At 42.7% G+C, this 21,558-nt stretch overlaps 1 protein-coding gene across 2 annotated transcripts in view; it reads left to right on the plus strand.

Moving 5' to 3' along the window:
- GFPT2 (glutamine-fructose-6-phosphate transaminase 2) overlaps window positions 1–21,558 on the plus strand; it is a 62,471-nt gene that overhangs the window by 37,751 nt on the left and 3,162 nt on the right. Inside the window, exons 5-20 of one of the 2 annotated variants that reach the window (XM_040647191.2) lie at window positions 2,593–2,682; window positions 4,648–4,804; window positions 12,837–12,944; window positions 13,585–13,683; window positions 14,352–14,477; window positions 15,036–15,094; window positions 15,588–15,722; window positions 17,223–17,284; window positions 18,132–18,211; window positions 18,506–18,623; window positions 19,344–19,507; window positions 19,631–19,726; window positions 19,837–19,934; window positions 20,262–20,382; window positions 20,669–20,826; window positions 20,963–21,077. In XM_040647191.2, coding sequence (XP_040503125.1) covers window positions 4,771–4,804; window positions 12,837–12,944; window positions 13,585–13,683; window positions 14,352–14,477; window positions 15,036–15,094; window positions 15,588–15,722; window positions 17,223–17,284; window positions 18,132–18,211; window positions 18,506–18,623; window positions 19,344–19,507; window positions 19,631–19,726; window positions 19,837–19,934; window positions 20,262–20,382; window positions 20,669–20,826; window positions 20,963–21,077 — 1,573 coding nt within the window. In that variant the 5' untranslated portion in view covers window positions 2,593–2,682; window positions 4,648–4,770. Of the gene's footprint in view, window positions 1–2,592; window positions 2,683–4,647; window positions 4,805–8,450; window positions 8,516–12,836; window positions 12,945–13,584; window positions 13,684–14,351; window positions 14,478–15,035; window positions 15,095–15,587; window positions 15,723–17,222; window positions 17,285–18,131; window positions 18,212–18,505; window positions 18,624–19,343; window positions 19,508–19,630; window positions 19,727–19,836; window positions 19,935–20,261; window positions 20,383–20,668; window positions 20,827–20,962; window positions 21,078–21,558 lie in introns of those variants that run through there. The other variant, XM_424573.8, reaches the window with a different exon arrangement.

Consider the following 21,558-nt stretch of genomic DNA (forward strand, 5'->3'; position numbering starts at 1 on the left):
AAAGACTGTATTTGTGCTGATGTCTTGAAGGAAAGGGAGGGAGATGGGAGATGTTAATTTCTTCCCCGAGAAGTTTGAACTGTGTAGTTCCTCTAACAAGGATCCTGTTCTACTGAAAACACAAAATCCTGTACAGAAATAAACTGTACAGTGATTGTTGCTCTGTAATACCCTGACTTGGGATGGGAGCAAGGCTCACTGGATGTATTAGGCTCAGGGTTACCATATGTGGGGGGCAGCAGCATCGCTCCATCTCCTGGCAGCTCATTTCTAACCCTTTGCAGCCATTTCCCTTGAAGTCTGTGCCCTAAGAATGCCCCAGGAGCCACCTTTCCTCCCACTGTGTTCTTTTCCAGCAGCCTTCAGATGAGAAATATTCCCGTTCCCTATGACACTTTCCTATCCTCTTACACTCCCCCAGTGCTGCACTGCAGGGGGAGCTGGGCTCTCATCCAGGGCCAACAGCTTTTCTGACAAATAACTTGGAGAGCCTCCTTTTCCATACGTAAGGGGAAGGTGGGGAGAGAGAATGTGCACGTGAAACCTCATCTACTAAAGTCTTTTGGCACACGTGATGTTCCAATATGAACTTCTGAAAGCTGTGTGAGCTCTGAATGTTGAGGTGCTTCAGAGGCATCTGCAGTCTGGGCAACGTTCTGAGCCTTGTGTCAATGCAGGCTAACAAAGCTATGCTACGCCTGGGACTTTCAAAGAGTTGGGTAAACTTCTTTGGAACTGAGAGACTCAGTTGCTTGAAGGAAAAATCGCTGTTTCCTCCTTCTGTCTGCCTGGATTTCCTGGCTGAGTTAGGTTTTCTCCTCCTATGCAGACATGGAGGGAGCAGATCCCATGTGTCATAGCATCCTTGAAGCAGAAGTAATGTCATAAAGGAGCTTTTCCTGATGACTCTCCCCAGTTGGACTGAGGTTAACACCTCGGCTGCCTGCACCTCTGGTCCATAGCATGGAGACGGTGCTGTGCTTCTTCACTAAACATCTGTGCTCCTGGTGCCTTGGCAGCCAGTAAACCATGTGAATCAGAAAATGAAATCAGATCCCCCCTCCCCCCCCCCCTAAACTGGAATGTGTAATTATTGGAGATGATAATCTTCCATTTCTTGGAAGAGGGCAAAGAATCTTAGCTGGGATTTCCTTATTATGACTCAGTTTAATACTCAAGTGACACTTCATGGAAATTAGTGAGAAGCAAAGCAAAGAAGCTGTCTGGTCCTTGGTGCCAGGGTGTCAGTGCTGGTGTCCATGTGAGCAGCCAGCCTTGCCCAGAACGCATCGCTGTTGCTTCCCAGAACTGAAACTCTCAGTCCAGCTCCAGCAGCATGTGATGGACTGAAGCTGCCCTTTCTGACTTCTTTTAGCCCTGCATGCTGTCAGTGAATTCAGAAGACCTGATGTAAGATATAATTATTCCATATTGGAGAATTCCTTGTGACTGTATGGTGTTTTGGTATATCCAAGTTAAAACTGCATTCACTGAAGTTGCTTAGAGGTAACCCATCTCCCACGAACAACTGGGATTTGTAAGTGTGCACATCCTGGTTAAATAATGGCCTCTTTGTTCCTTAAATTCAACACCTCTCTGACTGGGTGAATTTGATTTAATAAGCATTACTATAATTAAATGGCAGAGGCCAAGCTCTGAATCTGAAGTGATGGTACCGCATCCAGGTGCTCCTTTAGGCTGTGCCAATGCTGTGTGTAAGGCTCTACAACCAGCAATACAAACACCGTTATGGCTTGAGGATTTTAGCATGATGTCCCCTGCAGATGTGGGCAGGACTTCCATAGCTTGTGAAGCCAGAAGAGACTTGTGACCTTCCCCTCTCCCTGTAGGAGCCTTGCTCATGACCTGCAGCATGACTATCTGTGGAGGGGGGGTGAGGGGGGGGGGGTGTGGAGGAGAGCCTGGTGCATGCAGCTGTGCAAATATGGGCTGTGGCTGCTTTGGTTTTGTGTGTCACTCATTTTTGGTCAATTGAACTGAGAACTGTTTGCTGACAAGTTGTAGAGCTCAAAAGAAAAAAAAAAAAGCTTTGAATTTGACATGAAATAAAATGTAATGACCAGGGAGAGTATTGAAGAGCAAAACCATTTCCTTTTAAGATATAACTAATGTACAGAATACATACATATCTGCCTCTCTGAGGAGTTTTTGTACATGGTTTCTCTTGAATTCCCCAGTGTGCAATGCAAATGTGCCCAACTCTGATTGTGACAAGGGGTAGATTATGGCAGATCTGGAAACTCTACAACTCTAAAAATAGAGACATAGAGGGGGCAATAAGTGGCAGTCTAAGAAAATGAATGCTTCTGTTTAAACAGAATTCATACCATTTTTGTCTTGTTGAAGAAGGTACAAAAAGAACATCATAAGCTGTTGGGGGAAGAAAAAAAAGCAAAGAAGCTGTAGCTGTGATTTATGTCTTGCATTCAAAATGGAAAACATAGAAACAGAGGCTGCTGTGACTGCAATACTGGTGGGACTGGGATTGATGGTCTCTGTCCAGATCATAAATATCACATCAAATGATTGAGACAAATCTTGGTATGCGTTTGCTCTGATCTCTCCCACCAGCTGCACAGTATGAGCTCAGAAGAGGTTGGTGCTCAGGGTGGAGAGGGTGCAAAGATGTGAGATGTCAGAGAGCACAAAGCTGGCTTACAGGTAAGGAAATACTGCGGATCTTAGCATGCCTTGCATGGCCCTGGTGGGGAGGTGGTAGCGTAGAAGGTCAATGAAAACTACAGCTGCTCTGAGTGTAAGATTCTGAGGTTTGGTGCTTGGGTGAAGGCATCAACCTTTGTGTGCCCAAGCCCTTGTTTTCAGAGGGTTTTTCATTTAATTCTTCGCTTCTAAAGAGCATTTTCTTATGCTGGAATCTGGTGGGAGATGGAAGGATTTCCAGCCTCTGTCCCATCTTTGACTGTAATCAGTATCAGAAGTTTCAGGATGGTGCAAGAAATCTTTAACAGAAGATCTGTGAAATAACCCACATGTGAGATGAGTTTCCTTCCAACATCATCAGCTGTTGGGCAATAGCATCCCATACCCACCACATTAAATGTTAATGTCTTAAAGCTGGGGAACCTCAGGTCACCTGTGGGTATTCAGCAGTGTTTGTGTATGAGGTTCTTTACTTCCAGTCTCTTTTTAAACAAATTGTAACACCATAGCTGCAGTACTAAATACAGCAGTCCCTCACCTTTATTTTAACTGTGAACAGCCTTAAAAAAAAGAAGGGAAATCTTAAGTTCTCAGTAGGTCACCTTCTGATACTTACCTTGAAATAATAAGGGCAGTGGATTTAAATGTGTGAGGAAAAGCCAGATGCATCTTGTTACTGTTTGTAGACAGTTGGATTGCTTTATCTTCATCTGAAACTGCAGATACAAGGAGCTCTGCAGAAGCACCTCGATCCCCTGCTGCTCCTCCCAGCTGGTCCTGCAGCAGTTTCTTACAGGGCAGGAGTGGCAGAAGCCATGTAGAGGGGTGTGAGGGTGGGGGAAGTCAGGTTTTTCTTCAGCCCTCCCCTCTCTTGCTGTGTGGATAGTGCTGGTATGTGTGCTGGAGAACAGCAGGTTTTGATTTGCGAAATCAGAAGCTTCTTGCCAGAGAGCTGTCTAAAGGGCAAACCAGAGGGCAGCCAGCAGCAAAACTATTTTCTAGCTTCAAAGGTGTTCCTTTCAAAGGCCAGTTTAAACCCTTGAAGTATTAAAGCTGAGAAAACAAATCAGGAGAAGAATGGAATGAAATTATTCTTACCAAAATAGCAAGCCAGGTTCATGGGCTTGGAAGCAGGATTTAACCAGAATGGCGCAGGAGTTGCTCTTCCCCATGCTGTGCAGTGTGGGTGCAGGTTGGGAAGCACTGAATTCCTGCTGTTGAGAGCAGCCTGCTCTGCTCCCTTCAACCCCTCATGGTCTGTGAGATCCTGTACATAGGGCAAATACTGAGCGGCTAGGCCTGATAGGCAGAAATAGGGGGTAGAGGGAGGTATACAGATACCCATGGCCCTCAGTCAGCATTTCTCACTCTTGACCTAAGGACCACACAACATGCTGGGAAAACTAATCCTGCACCAAAAGCGAGCTTGCTTGAAAAAGCTACAGAATGCTTCCAAGCACTTTTTTTTTCTCCCTGCCATCTCCCATTATGTTCTTTGCAGCTCCTGCTATGGAGAATTTACATCAAAAACTCAGGAAACTCCTTAATGCTGTTTAAAACCCAGTGCTTTAAATGGGTGATCATTAAATGCACCTTTGTGTTTTTCAAGTATTGCAAATCTAGCTAATTAGCCCACTTATGTTACATATATAGCTCACCATGGCATTTCTGCTGAAAAGCTGTCATAGAATGAAATCCTGATGCTTAATTCTCAGTCATAGGTGTGATGTTGATTCACATATGTGTGTAACTCCTAACATGAATTTCCAGTGTTTCCAAGCCACCTGTTGGACTCATTCTCAAACAGTTTGAAAGCCATTAATCACCACTGTGTACTCTTAAACTGAAGACATGGACTTTGACTTCCTTTTCCTAGACAAGTCCTACATGAACTGCTCATTGACACCTCTACTGAGAGAACCATCAATGCAACAAATATCTTTTCCTCTCCTTTCAACTTCTCAGCAGAAGAATGGTGCTGCTTTCACTTCAAAGCCCTGTACTGATTATCTTCAGGACTGGATGTGGAGCTGGGCTGGATGCAGAGGACCTGGCTGTGTCCTGTCCTGAGCACGCAGGCGCTATGCCATGCACCACTCAGCCTTCTTTGAGCGCCAGCAAGGTCAGCCCCTTACATTTATAGTTTTTTTTTCCTCCATTGGTGGACCTCAGTTAGTTTAAAAGGAATGACTGTGGGTTGACAGCAGTCCTTCTGCCACCAGAGTAAGAAAAAATGAGAGGAAAAAATCAGATTGATCTGGCAGCCCAGATATTTCTGTAGATCTTGCTAGGAATCCATCATACTCCATCCTACATTATTAAAACTGAAGTGATGGCAATGACAGTTTTCAGCTTTTCTCAACATTGTGAATATTCTTCTTGGGAGTATATAAAGATGGCAGAGTATATGAAGCTTGCAGAAGGTGCAGGAGTCTGTCTGAGGAAGGGGGTGGTGACCTGCAATGTACAAAGGCAGCTTTTGGTCTCTCAGTCTTTACATCTTGAAGTAAGAATTGAGGGAATTCTCATTATTGTTCCTTTTCTCCAATTTCTTTTTTCATTGAGTTATTATTAACATGAACTGCTGCTGTTTATTTCAGTATTGAATCTAGCTGCAGGTTATTAGTTCTCAGAACCTGCAGGCACCATTCATTCAGTAGCCTAAAAAGGTGATGAATGAGGAGTTTTATAACCCAGCTCTGATGATAGAAACTGGAAAGAACTTTCTGCATCACATCCAGATCCACTCACTTGTGCTGCCTCGTAGGGCAGTGCTCAAGCTGAGCCCTGTCACCAGTGAAAGGGCCATAAAGCAGTCTGGTCTACTGCCTATCTGCTCCTCCTCAATGTTTCCTAATATTTATCACATTTCTTCCATACTGCAGTTCACGTTCATTATTACTTCATCTGTCACTGTGTACTGATGACAATGTCTTGGTCCTTTTACTCTCTGGGATAACTCTATTTACTGAAACTCCTCAGTAGGAAGCTCAGTCCTTTGGTGTCTAGTGCAGAAAAGAACAAGCTGCACAGATATGTATCTGAATCTCTTGGTTATGCAAATGCAGTTTGAAATGTTTGTCCTTGAACTGCTGCTGAAAGCTTTTCAGGGCAGATAATGAACGCTGTAAGAACTAGTACCAGCTTAGGCTCGGAAGAAACCTAAGCAGAAATCCTTCTTTTCAACCACTGCTGAATGATTTTCATTGCTCCTCACTTTTGCCTAACCATCCCCCAGGCAGCTCCCTTGTTACTTGATGCTAAAGCAGGGACATAATATTCTCCTTACTGTACCCTATTATTTCCTACTTTTATTTTTGCTCACTTGTGCAAAGACAGAAAAAAAAAAGTAGCAGCTGGGCAGAAATTTCTAATCTTTAGAGCGTCGCTTCATATTTGCATTCAGACTTTCATGTGAAATTGCATCACTTGACCTTACTTGCTTCTCAGCTGCCTGTCTCTTAGAGCATAAAAATGATGACTTTTGAATTACAGACTCTGAAAAAAGCACTAATTTTTTAAGCAGTCTCCTGAGAAGAGCATTTCACCAGAGTGTAGCAGAATGGAGATATCCTGCTCCTATTGCTTATGGTTGAGGATACTTTCACATGTTTTGGCTTGTGGACTTAGGTTTTAACAAGAGATGGGATCATTTTGATAATCTCATTTGAGTGCTGCAAAATGTGTTCCTTCAAGCCACAGACCCACCAAAATATAGTATGTGTATTCTTTAATACACTTCCAAGAAATCTTGGAAAAGCCAAATGGCATTAGACAGATAAGTCTGGGAAGTGTTGACTGGTAAGTAATCAAAGCAGCACATTAACCACTAATCAGTGCAATTCAGACTTTCAGTTGAGTCTTTTTTGTCTAGCATTCACCATGGGAATATCACGTGGTGAAGATGAAATTTCTTGCGTGAGTGAAACTTTGGGCTCTGATTTGTGATCTTTGCTAATTGGTGCTGCAATGATGTCTCTAAAAACCCCACGGTGCTGCTTTCCCACTGCCTGTGCCACGTGTTAGCTACCGCCCCAGAACCAGCAGCAGCAGTGAGGTCTGAGCCTTCCCAGGTGCTGACACACCAACCTGTGAACAGCAACAAATTGAGATCAGTGGTAGTTTAAAATAATACACTGGAGGCTGAGGAGCAGATGGGCTGGCTGTGGAGGAGGTAACCTTGAGCACTGGGAGGGAGAACAGCTGAGAGTGGTGAAACTTTGAGCTATTGTACATCTGTATTTGTGTATATTTCTTAGCCCCTGTGCTGGTTTGCTTAGAAGAGGTCATGAGTTTGGTATGATTGCGTAAAAAATAAAACACCATCAAGAGCTAACAAGTTACTAAAACCCACATTGTACAGAGAGCAAAAAAGACCTATTATATTATTTCATGTAAGTAACGATGCCCTTTAATGCACAGGGCTGAGATGAGTAACTTCCCCTTCCATCTGGGCTAGGCCTGGGGAAACACAAGACCGGAGATTGCTTCAGAAGGAGGAGCAAGGTGATCTGAAAACAAGACAAACTGGAATGGTGTCAGAACGACCCACCTGATGGCACAGCAGGGGCTGCAGGGACGGCAAATCAGGGCCTGGTTGGCCCCATTCTGAGGGGTGGAGGGAAGAAAACAGAAGGGGTTGGTATCAAGGATGGTGCCTGCAGCTGTCCTGCACTGGCAGGGAAGATACATGTAGATGTATTCTCAGAAGCTAGTTTAAAGCACAATTTCTGATAGTATACTGTTCTTTCATTTTACGAGTTCAAAATATTTTAAATCTTGTCTCAAAATTGAAGCGTAACTTCCTCTATAAACTGCCGTTCTATGTCAAGGAAGAACCAGGGCAGCAACCAGTAAGTCGAAGTGTTGATGTTCTGATCTTTATTCTTTGTTCGACTTTACCATCAACAGCGAAAGTGATAAAGTTTGGCACAATCTCTCCCTTATGTTAAAGATTTTCTACAAAAAGAGATGTTAGATAAACTAAGCCCTTACTTTTGAGTTTAACTACAGTGCCCTGTGCTTGAATCACGTGTGTTCAAACAGCTGCCTGAGCTACTTTTGCCAGCAGCGTGGCAGTTCCCGTAGCAGCCCGCTGCAAGGCCCTCATGCTCTGCTGTTCCTTTACTCAGAAGAGGCTTCCTGAGATAAAACGCCACAAATTTGGTCAGAAAAGGCAAAGCTGTGTGGGTCACATCTGCATGGCTGGGCATCTTCATGCCCTGTCTGTGTTCAGCCCAAAGGAGCACACAGTGCAGGACTGAAGCATTGGGAGGCTCTGCGGTGCTTTTCTCACAAAGAGAGCAATGGCAGAAGGACCACACAACCCAGCTGGGAGCTCAGGGAGCTGCTGCTGGGAATCCTCAGCCGGAGGCCGATGGCCGTCACCTTTGGCCCTTGTGGCAGTGCTTTTGGCCCTGCTCGGCGGTGATGAAGCGAGCTGCGGAGTGTTTTTAAATGCTTGTGAGCCGGCAGAGCGCGGACAGCTTCCCCTGCCCAGCCGGGCGAGGGGCTGCCCAGCCCGCAGGCACCGCGCTGACGGGGGGCCGCCGAGCCGCACCACGGGGCTCTGCCGCTCCTCCTCAGCCCGACGGCCCCGGGCCGGGCGAGACGCGGGGAGCCGGGCGGGGTCTGGGCGCGAACCGCCGCGGCCCTCCGCCTCCGCCAGAGCTCTGCCCCCGCCGTGCACCCGGATCGGGGCCCGGGCCCGGCCAATGAGCGCGGAGGCAGCGTGGCCGCATTATAAGAGGCTGCCGAGAAGACGGCAAGCCCTCAGCCGGGCCGTCGGGTGGGAGCCGCGCTTCCTGTCAGCGAGAAGGGTTCGCCATGTGCGGTGAGTGAGGGAGCGAGAGACGGCGCCGCGGGCAGCGCCAGCCTGGAGATCCGCGTTCTCTCCGGTGGCTTCGCGAAGGGAGCCGGACGAGGGCTGCTTTGTGTGCGCCCGCGGGACGGTGCGGGGCGGAGAGCCCCTGGGAGGGGGCGTCCATTTTGTGGGCTTCGGGAGAGGGGGCGAACGGCTGTGGGGAACGGCCCCGCGCTCTGACGCCGCGGTGACCGCTGCTGCCCGCAGTGCTTGCCGGGCTGAGGCTGTGCGCCGAGCCCCGGGGAGAGCCTGTGGTTTGCAAACAAAGGAGGTGATGGAGCCTCATTCTTAGCTGGTGAGAGTTTATCCACCTTCCTTATCTCGGGAAGACAGCGAAGATAATATCTGCATCCGGTATAGGATTGCTCAAGGTGTGCTGTGGGTGAGATTAAAAGGGCACAAAGACCGCTAATGCAATACATTCCGGTTATGAGAGAAATGGAAACAGAACTTCACCTGTCCCCTCCCTGAGTTTTCCCCTGAGCCTCACAGGGAGGTTTTGTGTTGAAAGGAGAAAAATCTGCGCCTGTCATTTTTAGCAGTCGCAGACAAAACCTTCTTTGTGAGATGCAGGCTGACAAAAAGCTGGTTTTCTCCCCAGAAGCGTTCTTTCTGAGGTAGATAGCTGTTTTTCTACCTACGTGTTCTCTTTGTAACCTCAAAAAGCGAGTTGCCTTGGAGCCTTTCTCTTGAATGGGGGCAGGAGGTGCCATCTAGCACCTACGTGACGCAGTGGCTGTCCCCAAAGCCTCAGGTGAGAGATTGGCTCAGCGCACACCAAAGGAATGGGCAGCAAGTGAGGCACTCCGTGACGGTGTCAGAAAGTTGTGGTTGGGAAATGAGGGTGTTAACGCTGTTCGATGAGTTTGGTAGATCAGTGAGCTTGGGGTGGAGCGACTGACTCAGTGTGGAATAGCACGAAGCAGTAATTCAGAAAGGCAGTGAGGCCGCAACGTTAGTTTGCTCCATCAGTGTTTGGAGGTCCGCCACCTTCAGCAGTAGCAAAATGGGCAAATATTGCAAAATAGGTGAGAGTAAAAAGTCCTGGGGAATCACCGGTCTGTTCCCCAGACTTTTAAATCTTGGCCCACTGAATGCAGTGGTTGTTAACACAAAAGTTGTGCTGTATCTCCTTCCTACTCTGAGTATACAGAATCACAAAAAATGCATAGGTCCTTAGGCACTGACATACACGTGCTCTTCAGGAAGTGAAGCTGAGATGTTATCATGCTCATGTGTCTAAAGATGGGAGCAGAACTGTACAGACTTAAAAAAAAAAATGAGAAAAATATTCTTAAAACTGATGACCTATTAAAAAAAAAAATCATGTCATCAGAGTATGAGGTTGTGTCTGGGACTGCTTCAGAGCTAAGTTTCTGGCATCAGCGATGTACTTACCTCATTAAAGGCACCCGTTTATTTAAAAAATAGCAATTATTTTTGCTCAAACTTCAAGTACAGGCTGCCCCCTTCTTGATTTTGGCGAAATCTTGCAATTGCAAGGCTTCTTGTGGAATTTTCCCACAAAAAATACTCAGTGAACATTATTTCCTCCCCCTCTTCGTGATGCTCAGTTTGCAGTCCTGAAGGGGGAGACTTTAAAGTCACGGTGTGCATGCAGAGGGACATCCTTGCTTTCTCTGTCTGTAACAACCCTCTGTTTTGAGTGTCTGTTCCTGAAGGTAAGCTGTGTTATTGCTGACGTAGTTTGTGCCTTTATGCAAACTAGGTAATAGTGGAAAGTTGTGAACTAGACTCAGCACTGAGGTCAAGAGAGCAATGCCCTGGTAAAATGCTCCTTAAGTCATTTCACTGGGTTATGTGTTTGTTTGTACCACTTAGGAAAGTATTACATTGCTTATGTTGTGCCAGCACTTGATACGTATCGCATCATTATTGCATTAACTTAAGAGAACACTTGGGTCTTTATTGGGGAGAAGCAAGCTCTGGAAATGGCCTCTAACAGCTTGGGGAGGCTGTTACAAAGGGACTTCTAGCATCACAGACCTCTCTTTATGATTCATCAAGGATTCAGTCACACTGATTTGCTTTCAGAAGGAGTTTAGCTATAAGAGCTCTTTATCGAATGTTGCTTCTCTGCGTGTTGAGCAATGTACTTTAAATCTAGTCAACGATCACTGAGTGGGGAAGAAAACATGCGAGTGGGTATATCGTGAAGCAGAGGAGTAGCAGAGAAACGGTGCTGAGAGGAAGATTGATTTCCTTTGAGTCGAAGAGTCTTTAATGTATTTCTTGAGAAGTCAGGCTGCAGTTATTGCTTTCGTTGTAACGGCCCCAGTGACTTCTGAGCCTCCCCTGGTTCACGTGTGTGAGCGCAGCCCCAGCTCCCTGCAAACAAGGATCCCTTTAACAATCGCAGCACACTGGCAGCATTGTGAGGACGGTCCCGAAGGAAGGTTTTTCCTGGAGCTCTGCGTCGTCCAAGATGCCACATGGAACACACAAGCCCGATGCATCTTAAATACATTGTGAAATCTGGCCTAGAAAGTAGAGCTGAGTCTGAAACGAGGTGTGTAGCAATGTTTTGGAATGATGTTGAGAAATTTGTATTGAAGAATGCTGCTCTTGAGGTTCGTGGTTACTGCCAGAGAACGGTAAATGTCTGTCTGGAAAAATGATCAACAAGCTCTCAGTCTAAGGTGGCTTTATATAACTGGAGGCACAGTTTTTCAAAGCATCCCTGAAGAACAGTATTTTGCTGCTCAAATTCCCAAATACCTCTTTAAATGTATCCATTGCCTTTATATCTCCATTAATGTTGGGCTTCTAGAAACAATTAGGCGAAGATCCTCATAAATCTCACTTCTTAAGCAGAAATCTGTGTCCTAGCCTCTAATCCTTCCAAGATAAATGCAGAGACCAATGTAACAGTCCCTTGGTCTCACTGTCAGATCAGCGCATTCGTGGCTTCAGACCGAGGAGTCCCAAATTCCCAACTATATGGATGCAGAAGATTTATTGGGGCATCATTGGAACTGTTTCTTTCTACAGCTCTTTACAGTTCAAAAGCTGTAATTGAAGGGGAAAAGGGTCTTGAATTTCAAACAAAGGCTTTTTCTATTTAAACCACTTGTCTCTAAACTGCTTATCTGTGGAGCTCTTCAAGTCTGGCTTTTGTGAACTTAGGTTCCAGTCCTGACTTGCTGCAAGGAGAAACTATTGAAACAGGGAGATTAGACTTCTCTGTTGTGCTGGGGTGCAGATTTACAAGGGTTAATATCAGGGCATGGTTTACTCTTACAGATACGCAAGTCCCAGGGGAGGTAGTGGGCAGAGGAAATAAATGGTTGTGCTTTCCTTTGCAGGTGATGCTTTTTTGTTAAACCTTTCTTAAAGATAGGATGTCACCCCAACCAACTCAGTTTAAGAGGGAAAAAAAACATTGTGTGTGGGGGGGATGGAACAGCCCAAAGCCTAAAAAAGCTGCTTCTTGGTTGATGAGTGGCCTATTGAAGAGAAGAGAGGTCAGACGTGCAGGCTCCTCCAGGCTCCTTCTGTTTGCCAAGTAGGCAAGGAGGCAGTGCGTGCCTTTCCTGTCTGTAGGAGCTGACCTGAGTGATGTGGGGCAGGCGAAGGGATCCGATGTCTGTGCGGGGTTTGGCAGGCAGCTTTGTGTGAGGCAGCGCCAGGGGTGAGCGCTTGGTTTTTGGGTGAGCCTGTTCTGCATCTTCTGTTTCTTTCCTTTGTTGTCTTATCCTTTTGACTTCTGCCCTTTCTTTATATTGGCCTCTCTGTTCCCTTCCTGCTGAAGTGGCTGTTGTATACTAGATTAAGCTGGAGCCTTTCAAAAATAGTGTTGTGCCTAGTACCTACCCATGGGTATTTAGGGCTGTGCCTTTGATTACAAAAATCGCCTTGTGTTAGGGCTGCTGAATGTGTTCCTTCTTTGAATGTCTAGTTTTAGATTTGGATATGAAATAGATCACAATGTTCCCATTTTCAGCTGTGGTTTTCATGAAAAGTAGAATTTATTATTTTTTTTTTAAGCTCTCTCAACTGTTTAACTCCTGGTGGGTATTATGAGAAGAGTCAATCAGCCAGGAAAGCTTGTGTTTGTGATCACTGTGATACTCCTGATTCATTTACCGTGTTTGAGCTCTTTCAAATTAAAAACCCATTAGCAAGAATTGTAGTAAATGAGAGGTGGTATCCTCCTAGGGCCTCTCTGTAATGCTAATATTAAAGAGTTTTAAGCTGGGTTGGAAGGTATAATGACTAAAAAAAAAAATTTGCTTTTCTTAATCCTCCTTCCCTTTTTCTCTTTAAACAGGAATTTTTGCTTATCTGAACTACAGAGTACCTCGGACTCGGAAGGAAATATTTGAAACCCTGATAAAAGGATTACAGAGGCTAGAATACAGGGGATATGACTCTGCAGGTATCTAAATTAACACATTACTTTTAGCAACCAATAGCTACTTATGTTACCTGTGTGACTTCTTGGGTGCTTTCAGCATCATCAGATTTTTCACTGTTATCTTTCAGATTAAAAGATCAGCACTGTTTGTCTCAATTCTTGGAGCTGTTTCTTTCAGCTTTACTGAGGACTTGAGTTCAGCTGTGGGATCAGATGGTAGTTGAAGTTTAGTACGCCTAAGCAAAGTAAATGAGGTGTGAGGAAGAAGACTTGAGGGTCATTTAATTTGTGCCTCATTGTTGGTACGTGTAAGTTCTAGTGAAAAGATGAGGAAGCTTGAACTTTTAATTTGAGTTTCCTAATTTTACCAGGCAAAATATATCAGTGTATCCTCAAGCAGAATTTGAGATGACCCTTGTACTTTTTTTGTCTGTGCAGTGGTTAGATGTCAACCTGGTTTGATTTTTTTTTTTTTTTTTAAGTGATTTGAAATCAGATAGTTTGATTGCAACATACACAGGTCTAGTGACAGATATCTCCTAGAAGGATAGTTTTCACATAACTGTTGCATCTGTGTGTGCTTGATTGTATCTTCTCAGCTCTTTTCTCATCCGGTGTATTTCATGCTTTCAATAACGTTTGTCTTTTTCCCATATTATAGGAGTGGCAATTGATGGAAATAATAATGAAGATAAGGAAAGGTTCATCAAACTGGTCAAGAAAAGAGGAAAAGTAAAGGCTCTGGAAGAAGAGTTGTACAGTAGGTTCCTTTAAAAATACCCCTTTACTTTGGCTGCCCAGCTGGGTAATGTCTGCATCTCAGCAGAGAGTTGGACCATGAAATTTACTGTTACGATTTTGTAGCAGAAATAACTGCATTATGTAATCTAATGGTGGTTAAATAGTCTGCACGTGAAAAGCAATCCGGCCTCTAGATACCATGCTGTGAAATTATCAGTCTACTTCCCCTCTCGTTTAGTTGCCTCTTTGTTCAGTACTTGGGCTCCCTTGGTGCTTTACTTTGGTGATTTCTGTGCTTGGTAGCTGAAATGTCAGAACGTGGACTCTGACAGAATTTATGAGCATTTAAGCAGCTGGCTGCCATCACAATCTGCTTTATGCTGTGCTTCCATCTGTGAAGTTGTGTTTTAATAAGTTTATATTATTATTTGTAGTAATGTGTTCTGTTGGCCTAGCTGTTAGTATTGGCTGAGAATGCTTCAGTCTCGCCAAGCAAAGTTTTAATCACAGCCGCTTGAACTATCTGAAGTGTAATGTCAAGTAAGCAAATGGTTTAAAAGGAAGCCAGAAGATAACTTTTAGATTTTTGCTGTAAGAATTCTCTTAGAGTTTTATTTACTAATTTTGTGTGAGTGAGAGACAGACTCCAACTTTAAATGTTGAAGAAGATGAATTTCTTGTCTGCAGAACAAGATGGCTTGGATTCCAAAGCAGATTTTGAAACGCATTTTGGAATTGCTCACACTCGCTGGGCGACCCACGGAGTACCAAGTGCAATAAACAGTCACCCTCAGAGGTCAGATAAAGGGAATGGTATGTATCCTCTGCAGCACTTTGAAACTGTAAGAATTTAAAGTCCTTGAATCCACATAGCCTCTTTTCTTACTTTAGGGTATTTGTACTATCTGTGTCATATACTAGGGCTAAGTTTTTGCTGTTCTACTTAGGTTAGACACTTGTACAATAAAATAGCCTCTTTTGAGGCTAAAGTAGCACTGTAAAAAGCTTAAGAGGTCTCTTCTCTGAAAACTGATGCGAGTTAGTCCAAGGAAATCTTCTATTTTAAAAGATAAGAATCCAAAAAGCTAAGTGCGTCAGTGTTGTCAGGGCTGGAAAAAGACTGTTTTAAGGCATGTCTTGGTGCTGTTCTCTTGGATATATAGTTTGGAACAACCTTTGTATGCCTTCAAAATTCCCAAGCTTCATCTTGCTGCTCTGCACGTTATAGTAAACTGTAGGTCTGAAAACAATAGCAGATAGTTTCAAGTGTACTTCTAAACGGTTTTCTCTAGTCTTGTATTCTGAATTAAATATCTTAGTTTTCCATTACTTATGTATGCGTATTTAATTATCTGTTTTTCTTTCTTTTAGAATTTGTTGTTATCCATAATGGAATCATCACAAATTACAAAGACCTGAGAAAATTTCTGGTAAGTCTGTGGCTAAAACTGAAAGTAAATGCCCCACCATCTGCTGTTTGGTCTTTCATGACTGTTAGAATCTTAATTCAAGGTTCTTGATGTCAGCTGTAAAATAGTAGTGTGAGAGAGCCTAAGAAAGATACTCAGGAGCTAGTGAGTTGCAGTATGTTCTTGTAACTCTTCATGCACAGTAATTACCTACAGAGTAGCATTGTGCTCAAGTTGATGGAAAGCATGTGTGGAGTGGGCTCCCTCCTGTCTCGTTGCTTAACAGATGCTAAACAAGTCTTACTGCAGCGTTTCTGAGAGAGTAAGCTATGACAAGACGGGTCTTTATACTTCATAGTGGTGTGTGTGTGTATGTATGCACATATATGTATGAACCAGTCCAATACAGTGCTCTGAGCAGTCTGTTTTACTGTGCAGTATCTGGTGGGAGACAGATGAAGTATTTCTTGCCTAAGGATGTAAACATCTTTTACTTTCCTATATGATGTTTCAGGAAAGCAAAGGCTATGAATTTGAGTCTGAAACAGATACAGAAACAATCCCTAAACTGATCAAATATATGTATGACAACAGAGAGAGTGAAGACACCAGTTTTTCAGCCTTGGTAGAAAGAGTTATTCAACAGTTGGTAAGTGGGAGGTTTGTTTTTTTTCCTCTACCAAGTGTAAGCTATTTATGATGTTCCTTAGGATTCTGCATTTATGCCTCAGGATCCTCTGCAGGATTCCTTAGAAGATTCTGCAAAAAATGCTTTTCGGCCTCTGGAGAATGCTTAACAGACCAAGAAATCAGATTAAAAATTTGGGAACTTCAAAGGCTTTTCAGTGCTAAATTTTAAATTGCATTAGGAGGTGGTGGGTGGCTTTGGGGTGCGTGGGTTTTTTGTTGTTGCTGGTTTTGGGGTTTGTTTTAACTTTTTAGTTTTAAAAAGTTTTAGGTTTTCTTGTTTAGAAAGAGTTTATCACAGTTTTTGAGTGAAGCAACTAAGTTAGAAATAACTGATGGAGCCTCTGGGGTTTGGTATCTCTTACAAAGGACAACGTGCATTCTTAGGATATTCTGACTGTTTAAAACTTACTGCTGTGATTCAAGTTTGTCTGATAAGATGCTTTGGCTCCTAAGTTTGGAAATAGATCTAACAAGCTGTAATGATTCATGGCTTAGCTGGTTCCCAAACTGTGAAGCGGTAATCTACTGTTACTTCACTGTGAATGCTTAAGATCTTTGATAGATGCACTGCAAACTTGGAGAATGCTTGCTTTGTTTCCTACCCCAGTCTCCAAGCACATGGTTTCTCTCCCCTTCCTGCAGTTTCTTACACTCTTTATGAACTCTTCTTCCTCTCTAAAGCGGCTCTGTAGTGTTCTCCCTAGAGCAGGGCTGGAATAGACGTGAAGCAAAGGTCTGTGTGAGTCAGGAGGGAATAGTAGTGCAGTAACCTAGTTGAGAGGAAGGGTAATTTCATCTGTCTGCAAGAACAAGCGCAGAGTAGTCTCAGACTAGAGCATTCTAAGAGGAGTGAGCAGTATCTTCTCTTTGTGGGGTGGGAGAGCTTTTGTTCTTCCCCTTAGAACACTTCTCAATTTTGCAAGCTGCATTAATACTGTGGAGTTGTTGATTGTGTATTCCTGCTTTTGGTGTGGGTTAGGGGATTTGGTGGTTTGTTTGTTTGTTTTGGTAAATGCGTTAATGAGGTTTTGTTGCTTAAACTAGAAGCAACGACTGCAGAATTTTAGTTTAAAATGCATGATAGACAGATATGTGTGCATATTCTTACTAAAACTGAATTTGTAACTCAACTTTTATGTTGATTATCAGAAACTCTCTTGAGAATTCCTTAATTGGAAGATATTGCTTTTATTTATAAAAGGAGGCAAATTATCTTGGCTAAGTGCTTGCTTCCTGATCTTTCAGTTGTTGCACTGTGTGTGTTAGCTTGTTCTGCTTTGTGACCAATTCCTCTTAAAGGTGCAGTCTGCCCTTCAGGAAGAGATTCCTGATAGTACTAAGAGCTTTCCTTTGGACCCTCCTCAGGATGAGGGGCCCCAGTTACATGAGGCACAACTAATTGAGATAAGTTGTTCAGGATTATTTTTTTTTCTCTCTTTGCTGTCTCCATGGTTTCCAGGAAGGTGCTTTTGCATTGGTTTTCAAGAGCATCCATTATCCAGGTGAAGCTGTTGCTACCAGGTTAGTAAAAGCCCATTTTATGTGTAATTCATTTTAGGTTAAGAACATGAAGACTGTGCTAATATTTCTGCTCCCTCAAAAAGGGGAGGGAAGGGGCAAAGTACAAATTTATTTATTTAATTACAATTTATTTTGGATATAAAGACTGTTTTGTAATACAACTAAAAAGCCCGTTGCTTCTGTGGTCTAAAATGAGACTATATTAAAGTAATGAAAAAGTCAGCTGTGCCATCATTCTAACTGAAAAACATCTTCTGAACTGAACTATTCTATATACTGTTTGAGTTTGGGTTTTCAGGACTGAGGGGATTAACAGGAGCTAAACTTGTGATCTGAGGTGTTGAGAAAATGAATTACTTTTTTGTTCCTGTGAGATTTTTAAAACAAGCTCTTTTATATGGCACGTGACCTATGTAATTCAACAGTTATCTTAATATCCTACAGTTTTAGAGATTCAGTCGTGGTGGTCGACAGTATAAAATGCTCAAGGGTGGAATAGTATTTTAATAGTAAAGAACTATTTGCTAGTTCAGTTTGGAGGCAAAGTGAGCTTTATTTAAAAATGGTACTCAAACTGGTGCCTTCATATACATCTCCCTCTACCTGGGTGTAGCTCATCGGGAAGGAATCACCAAAGCATATGGCTCTCAGTCATATAATAAACTTTGGAGAGACTTAAATAAGCCAAGTTTATACAGTTTCTGTCATATAGTGATATTAGGATCAGAGTTGAGGAGGCTCTTCCTATTTAGGTTAAGTGGGATATTGTCTTTCATCTTCATAGTTTTCCTTTAACTTCTCTGCATGCAGCTTTCTCTGTATAAACTTGGATGTTTTCCCTTTGTAGGAGAGGGAGTCCTTTGCTCATTGGAGTTAGAAGCAAGTACAAGCTTTCCACTGAACAGATTCCTGTTTTATATAGAACATGTAAGTTGATAAATATAATTACGTTGTTTTTAAGAGCTAAAATTTTAGTTACTTTTTAATTGGAAACCGGGTTAATTAGTCTTTGTATCATAAAATGGCCAGCCGATGCTCCAAATATCTTCTTACCTGAAGGTGCTCTATTTTTACACTGCTGAATGTGTAGTTCATGTAAAAGTGCTTCCTTCCCCTGAAGAGTATTTGTGCAACTATGATAACTTCAACCTGTATAGTTCTGTAATCTCCATCTTGAATGGGTCTGGTTTTGCATTTTAAAGTGCCTCACTTCTTCAATAGGCAACATTGAGAATATGAAGAACATGTGCAATTCACGAATGAAAAGACTGGACAGCTCTACTTGCCTTCACGCTGTTGGGGATAAGGCAGTAGAATTTTTCTTTGCTTCAGATGCAAGGTAGTAAAGTACTTGAACTTTTCTCAAAGAACTGCTTTTGTTTAGAAGTGATATGGTTCTGGAAATCTTAACGCTGTCTTGTTGCTGCACAGCTCTGTTCTGATAGGATAGCTTCTTATCAGAGTTACTTCATTAAGCCCATGAAATAAGACAATTGAGTAATGTAGAGGCTTGACATCAGCATTTGAACTGTTTACTGAGGCAGCATCTGCAAATTACTTACCTGCTTGCCCTCTATGTAAAATACATCCAATGCAGGAAAGTGGGTACAAATAACCACTGTCAGGCAATTATTTGGGTGGACTGTAATTGGGTATGGGTTTTGGCATTTTAATCCGGCTAGCTGGGATATCAGAGGAAGAAATAGTGGTGAAGTTCCAAACCAAAGAGGAACCTGGGTACTGGGTACACACTTGTCTCAGAAGCAAGATCCTGACCTCAGGGATCTATCCAAGATCGCAAGAGGCAAAATCACATCAGCACAAATTTGCTGAAGTGAGTTGCTGTGCTGGAGCCTCTGCTCCAGTTTCCTGTGAGAGTGCAGGAGGAGCAGCAGATGGAGCCATTTCCTTTGAGATGGCCCTATTTGTAGTTAGGTCCAAAAGGAAGGTAGAAGTGCGGCTAGACATGTAATATGGCTTATTTAATTGCTTTGAGGAGCGCTGCTGCCACCTCTTACTGAAATGTCAGGTTTGTCTTGCTTTTGTTTCTTTTCTGTAGTGCTATCATTGAGCATACCAACAGAGTAATTTTCTTAGAAGATGATGACATTGCAGCAGTAACTGATGGGAAGCTTTCAATTCACCGTCTGGAGCGGTCGGCTAGTGATGATCCTTCCCGGGTCATTCAAACCTTGCAAATGGAATTGCAGCAAATCATGAAGGGTGAGTTGAAACATGTAAATGAGTGCCCAAATTCTCTTTGTAACTGTAACAATTTCCAAATAACAGACCGTATGTATATATAATGCGGTGTTTTGTAATGTCTTGTAATGTTTTTCTTAACAGGTAACTTCAGTGCGTTCATGCAAAAGGAAATTTTTGAACAACCAGAATCAGTTGTCAATACTATGAGAGGCAGGGTGAATTTCGAGAACAGCACAGGTAACTCAGACTAGGCATTCAAGCTGCACTGAGCACATATGACTTTAAGCGTATTAACTGGAAAACACAATACACCACTGATACATGCTTTTTCTTTTGTTTGATTACAGTTCTGCTGGGGGGCCTGAAGGACCATTTAAAAGAAATCAGAAGATGCAGAAGACTGATCATTATTGGCTGTGGGACCAGTTATCATGCTGCAGTAGCTGTACGTTCAGCCTTAGCTGTAATGCATCTATACCTCCTAATTGCTGGGCTTTTAATACAACAGATCTTCATCTGCTTTTCCTTCTGTACCACAGACTTTGCTTTTCATTGAGGGGTTGCAGCATTTGTTTAATCTGCCTTTGTGCCATGTTCTTTATTAAAACTCCAATGCTGTTACCTACCATGCTAGAAAAGTAACTTTTTTTTTCACCTTGGTGAGCTCGAACTGTCAGTTTTTGTAGTAGGAGTCAATTCAGACTCTCTCTCGCTCTTTTAGTGTCTTTATGGTTAGTGATATTAACAGATATCGCATGTTGCTTCATTACAGACTCGACAAGTACTGGAAGAATTAACTGAATTACCTGTGATGGTGGAACTTGCTAGTGACTTCTTGGACAGGAACACCCCTGTGTTCAGAGATGATGTCTGCTTTTTTATAAGTCAGTCAGGTGAGCTGTTTCTACTGTTTGTTTTACTGAGTGCAAACTGAAGAGAAATGGAAAACAGTGTTATTACTTTCTGAATGTTGCAAAGGAGGATGATGGGCTGTGTTTGTCTTGAACGAATGTTTATTTTGGTCTTGATTCAAATACATAGACAACAAGTGAGTGCTGAGAAGTTTGTTTTAAGCATGAATACAGTTATTCAGAACACAGAATAATTTCTTATGTAGTATTTTTCAGGAGTTGTTTCTATATTATGTGAACTTTAAGTCAAGTTCTGAATGCTTTCCAGGTGAAACTGCAGATACACTTATGGCTTTGAGGTATTGTAAAGAACGCCGTGCTCTAACAGTTGGCATCACAAACACAGTTGGAAGCTCAATATCCAGAGAGACTGACTGCGGTGTGCATATCAATGCAGGACCTGAGATAGGTGTGGCAAGCACAAAGGTAATAGCTGTTCGGTGTTTGATTTTCATACTTTACCACTGTGTGATCCAATTATAGTTTTAATTGTAGCACTTCAGATTGAGATCATACTAACTCACTTCATGCTTGCCTGCTGAATGTTCTGTTTTGTCTGCAGGCTTATACCAGCCAGTTTGTGTCTCTTGTAATGTTTGGCCTCATGATGTCTGAAGACAGAATTTCTTTGCAGAAAAGGAGAAGGGAAATCATCAGTGGACTAAAATCATTGCCAGGTATATTGATATTTATTTTGGGTTTGAGGAGATCTTGTTTAATGGATAATACAGAAATATAAAATACTACTCAAAAAATATTTAATAAATATTCAAGTTTCACTCTTCCTTTCTCCCTGAAAGGTAGATAATATAAGAAAAATAGGCTATTAGCCTCTACACTAATTGCCAGTTTTACAAATACACTTCCAAAAAACTTGCCAGGAAGATCAGAATTACAGTAGGATAGCTTTGTTTGAGAATTATTCCTTGATCTACACAGATAATCTAAAATTTGTAATGCCTTTCACTTTAAACCAGTGTAGATGAAACAAAACTAATCCAAGCTGTCTTTAAAACAGATACTCAGAACTTCCTTTAGTGTTTCAAATAGGATGCATAGACTGCTTAAGTTAATAGTCATCTTAAATTTGTTACTGTACATAAGACTGGACAAAGCATGTTTAAAGCACTGTCAAAGTTGCAGAGATGAAAAGTTAAC

Source organism: Gallus gallus, chromosome 13, assembly GCF_016699485.2.
Source record: "Gallus gallus isolate bGalGal1 chromosome 13, bGalGal1.mat.broiler.GRCg7b, whole genome shotgun sequence".
In the NCBI taxonomy this organism is placed as follows: domain Eukaryota; kingdom Metazoa; phylum Chordata; class Aves; order Galliformes; family Phasianidae; genus Gallus; species Gallus gallus.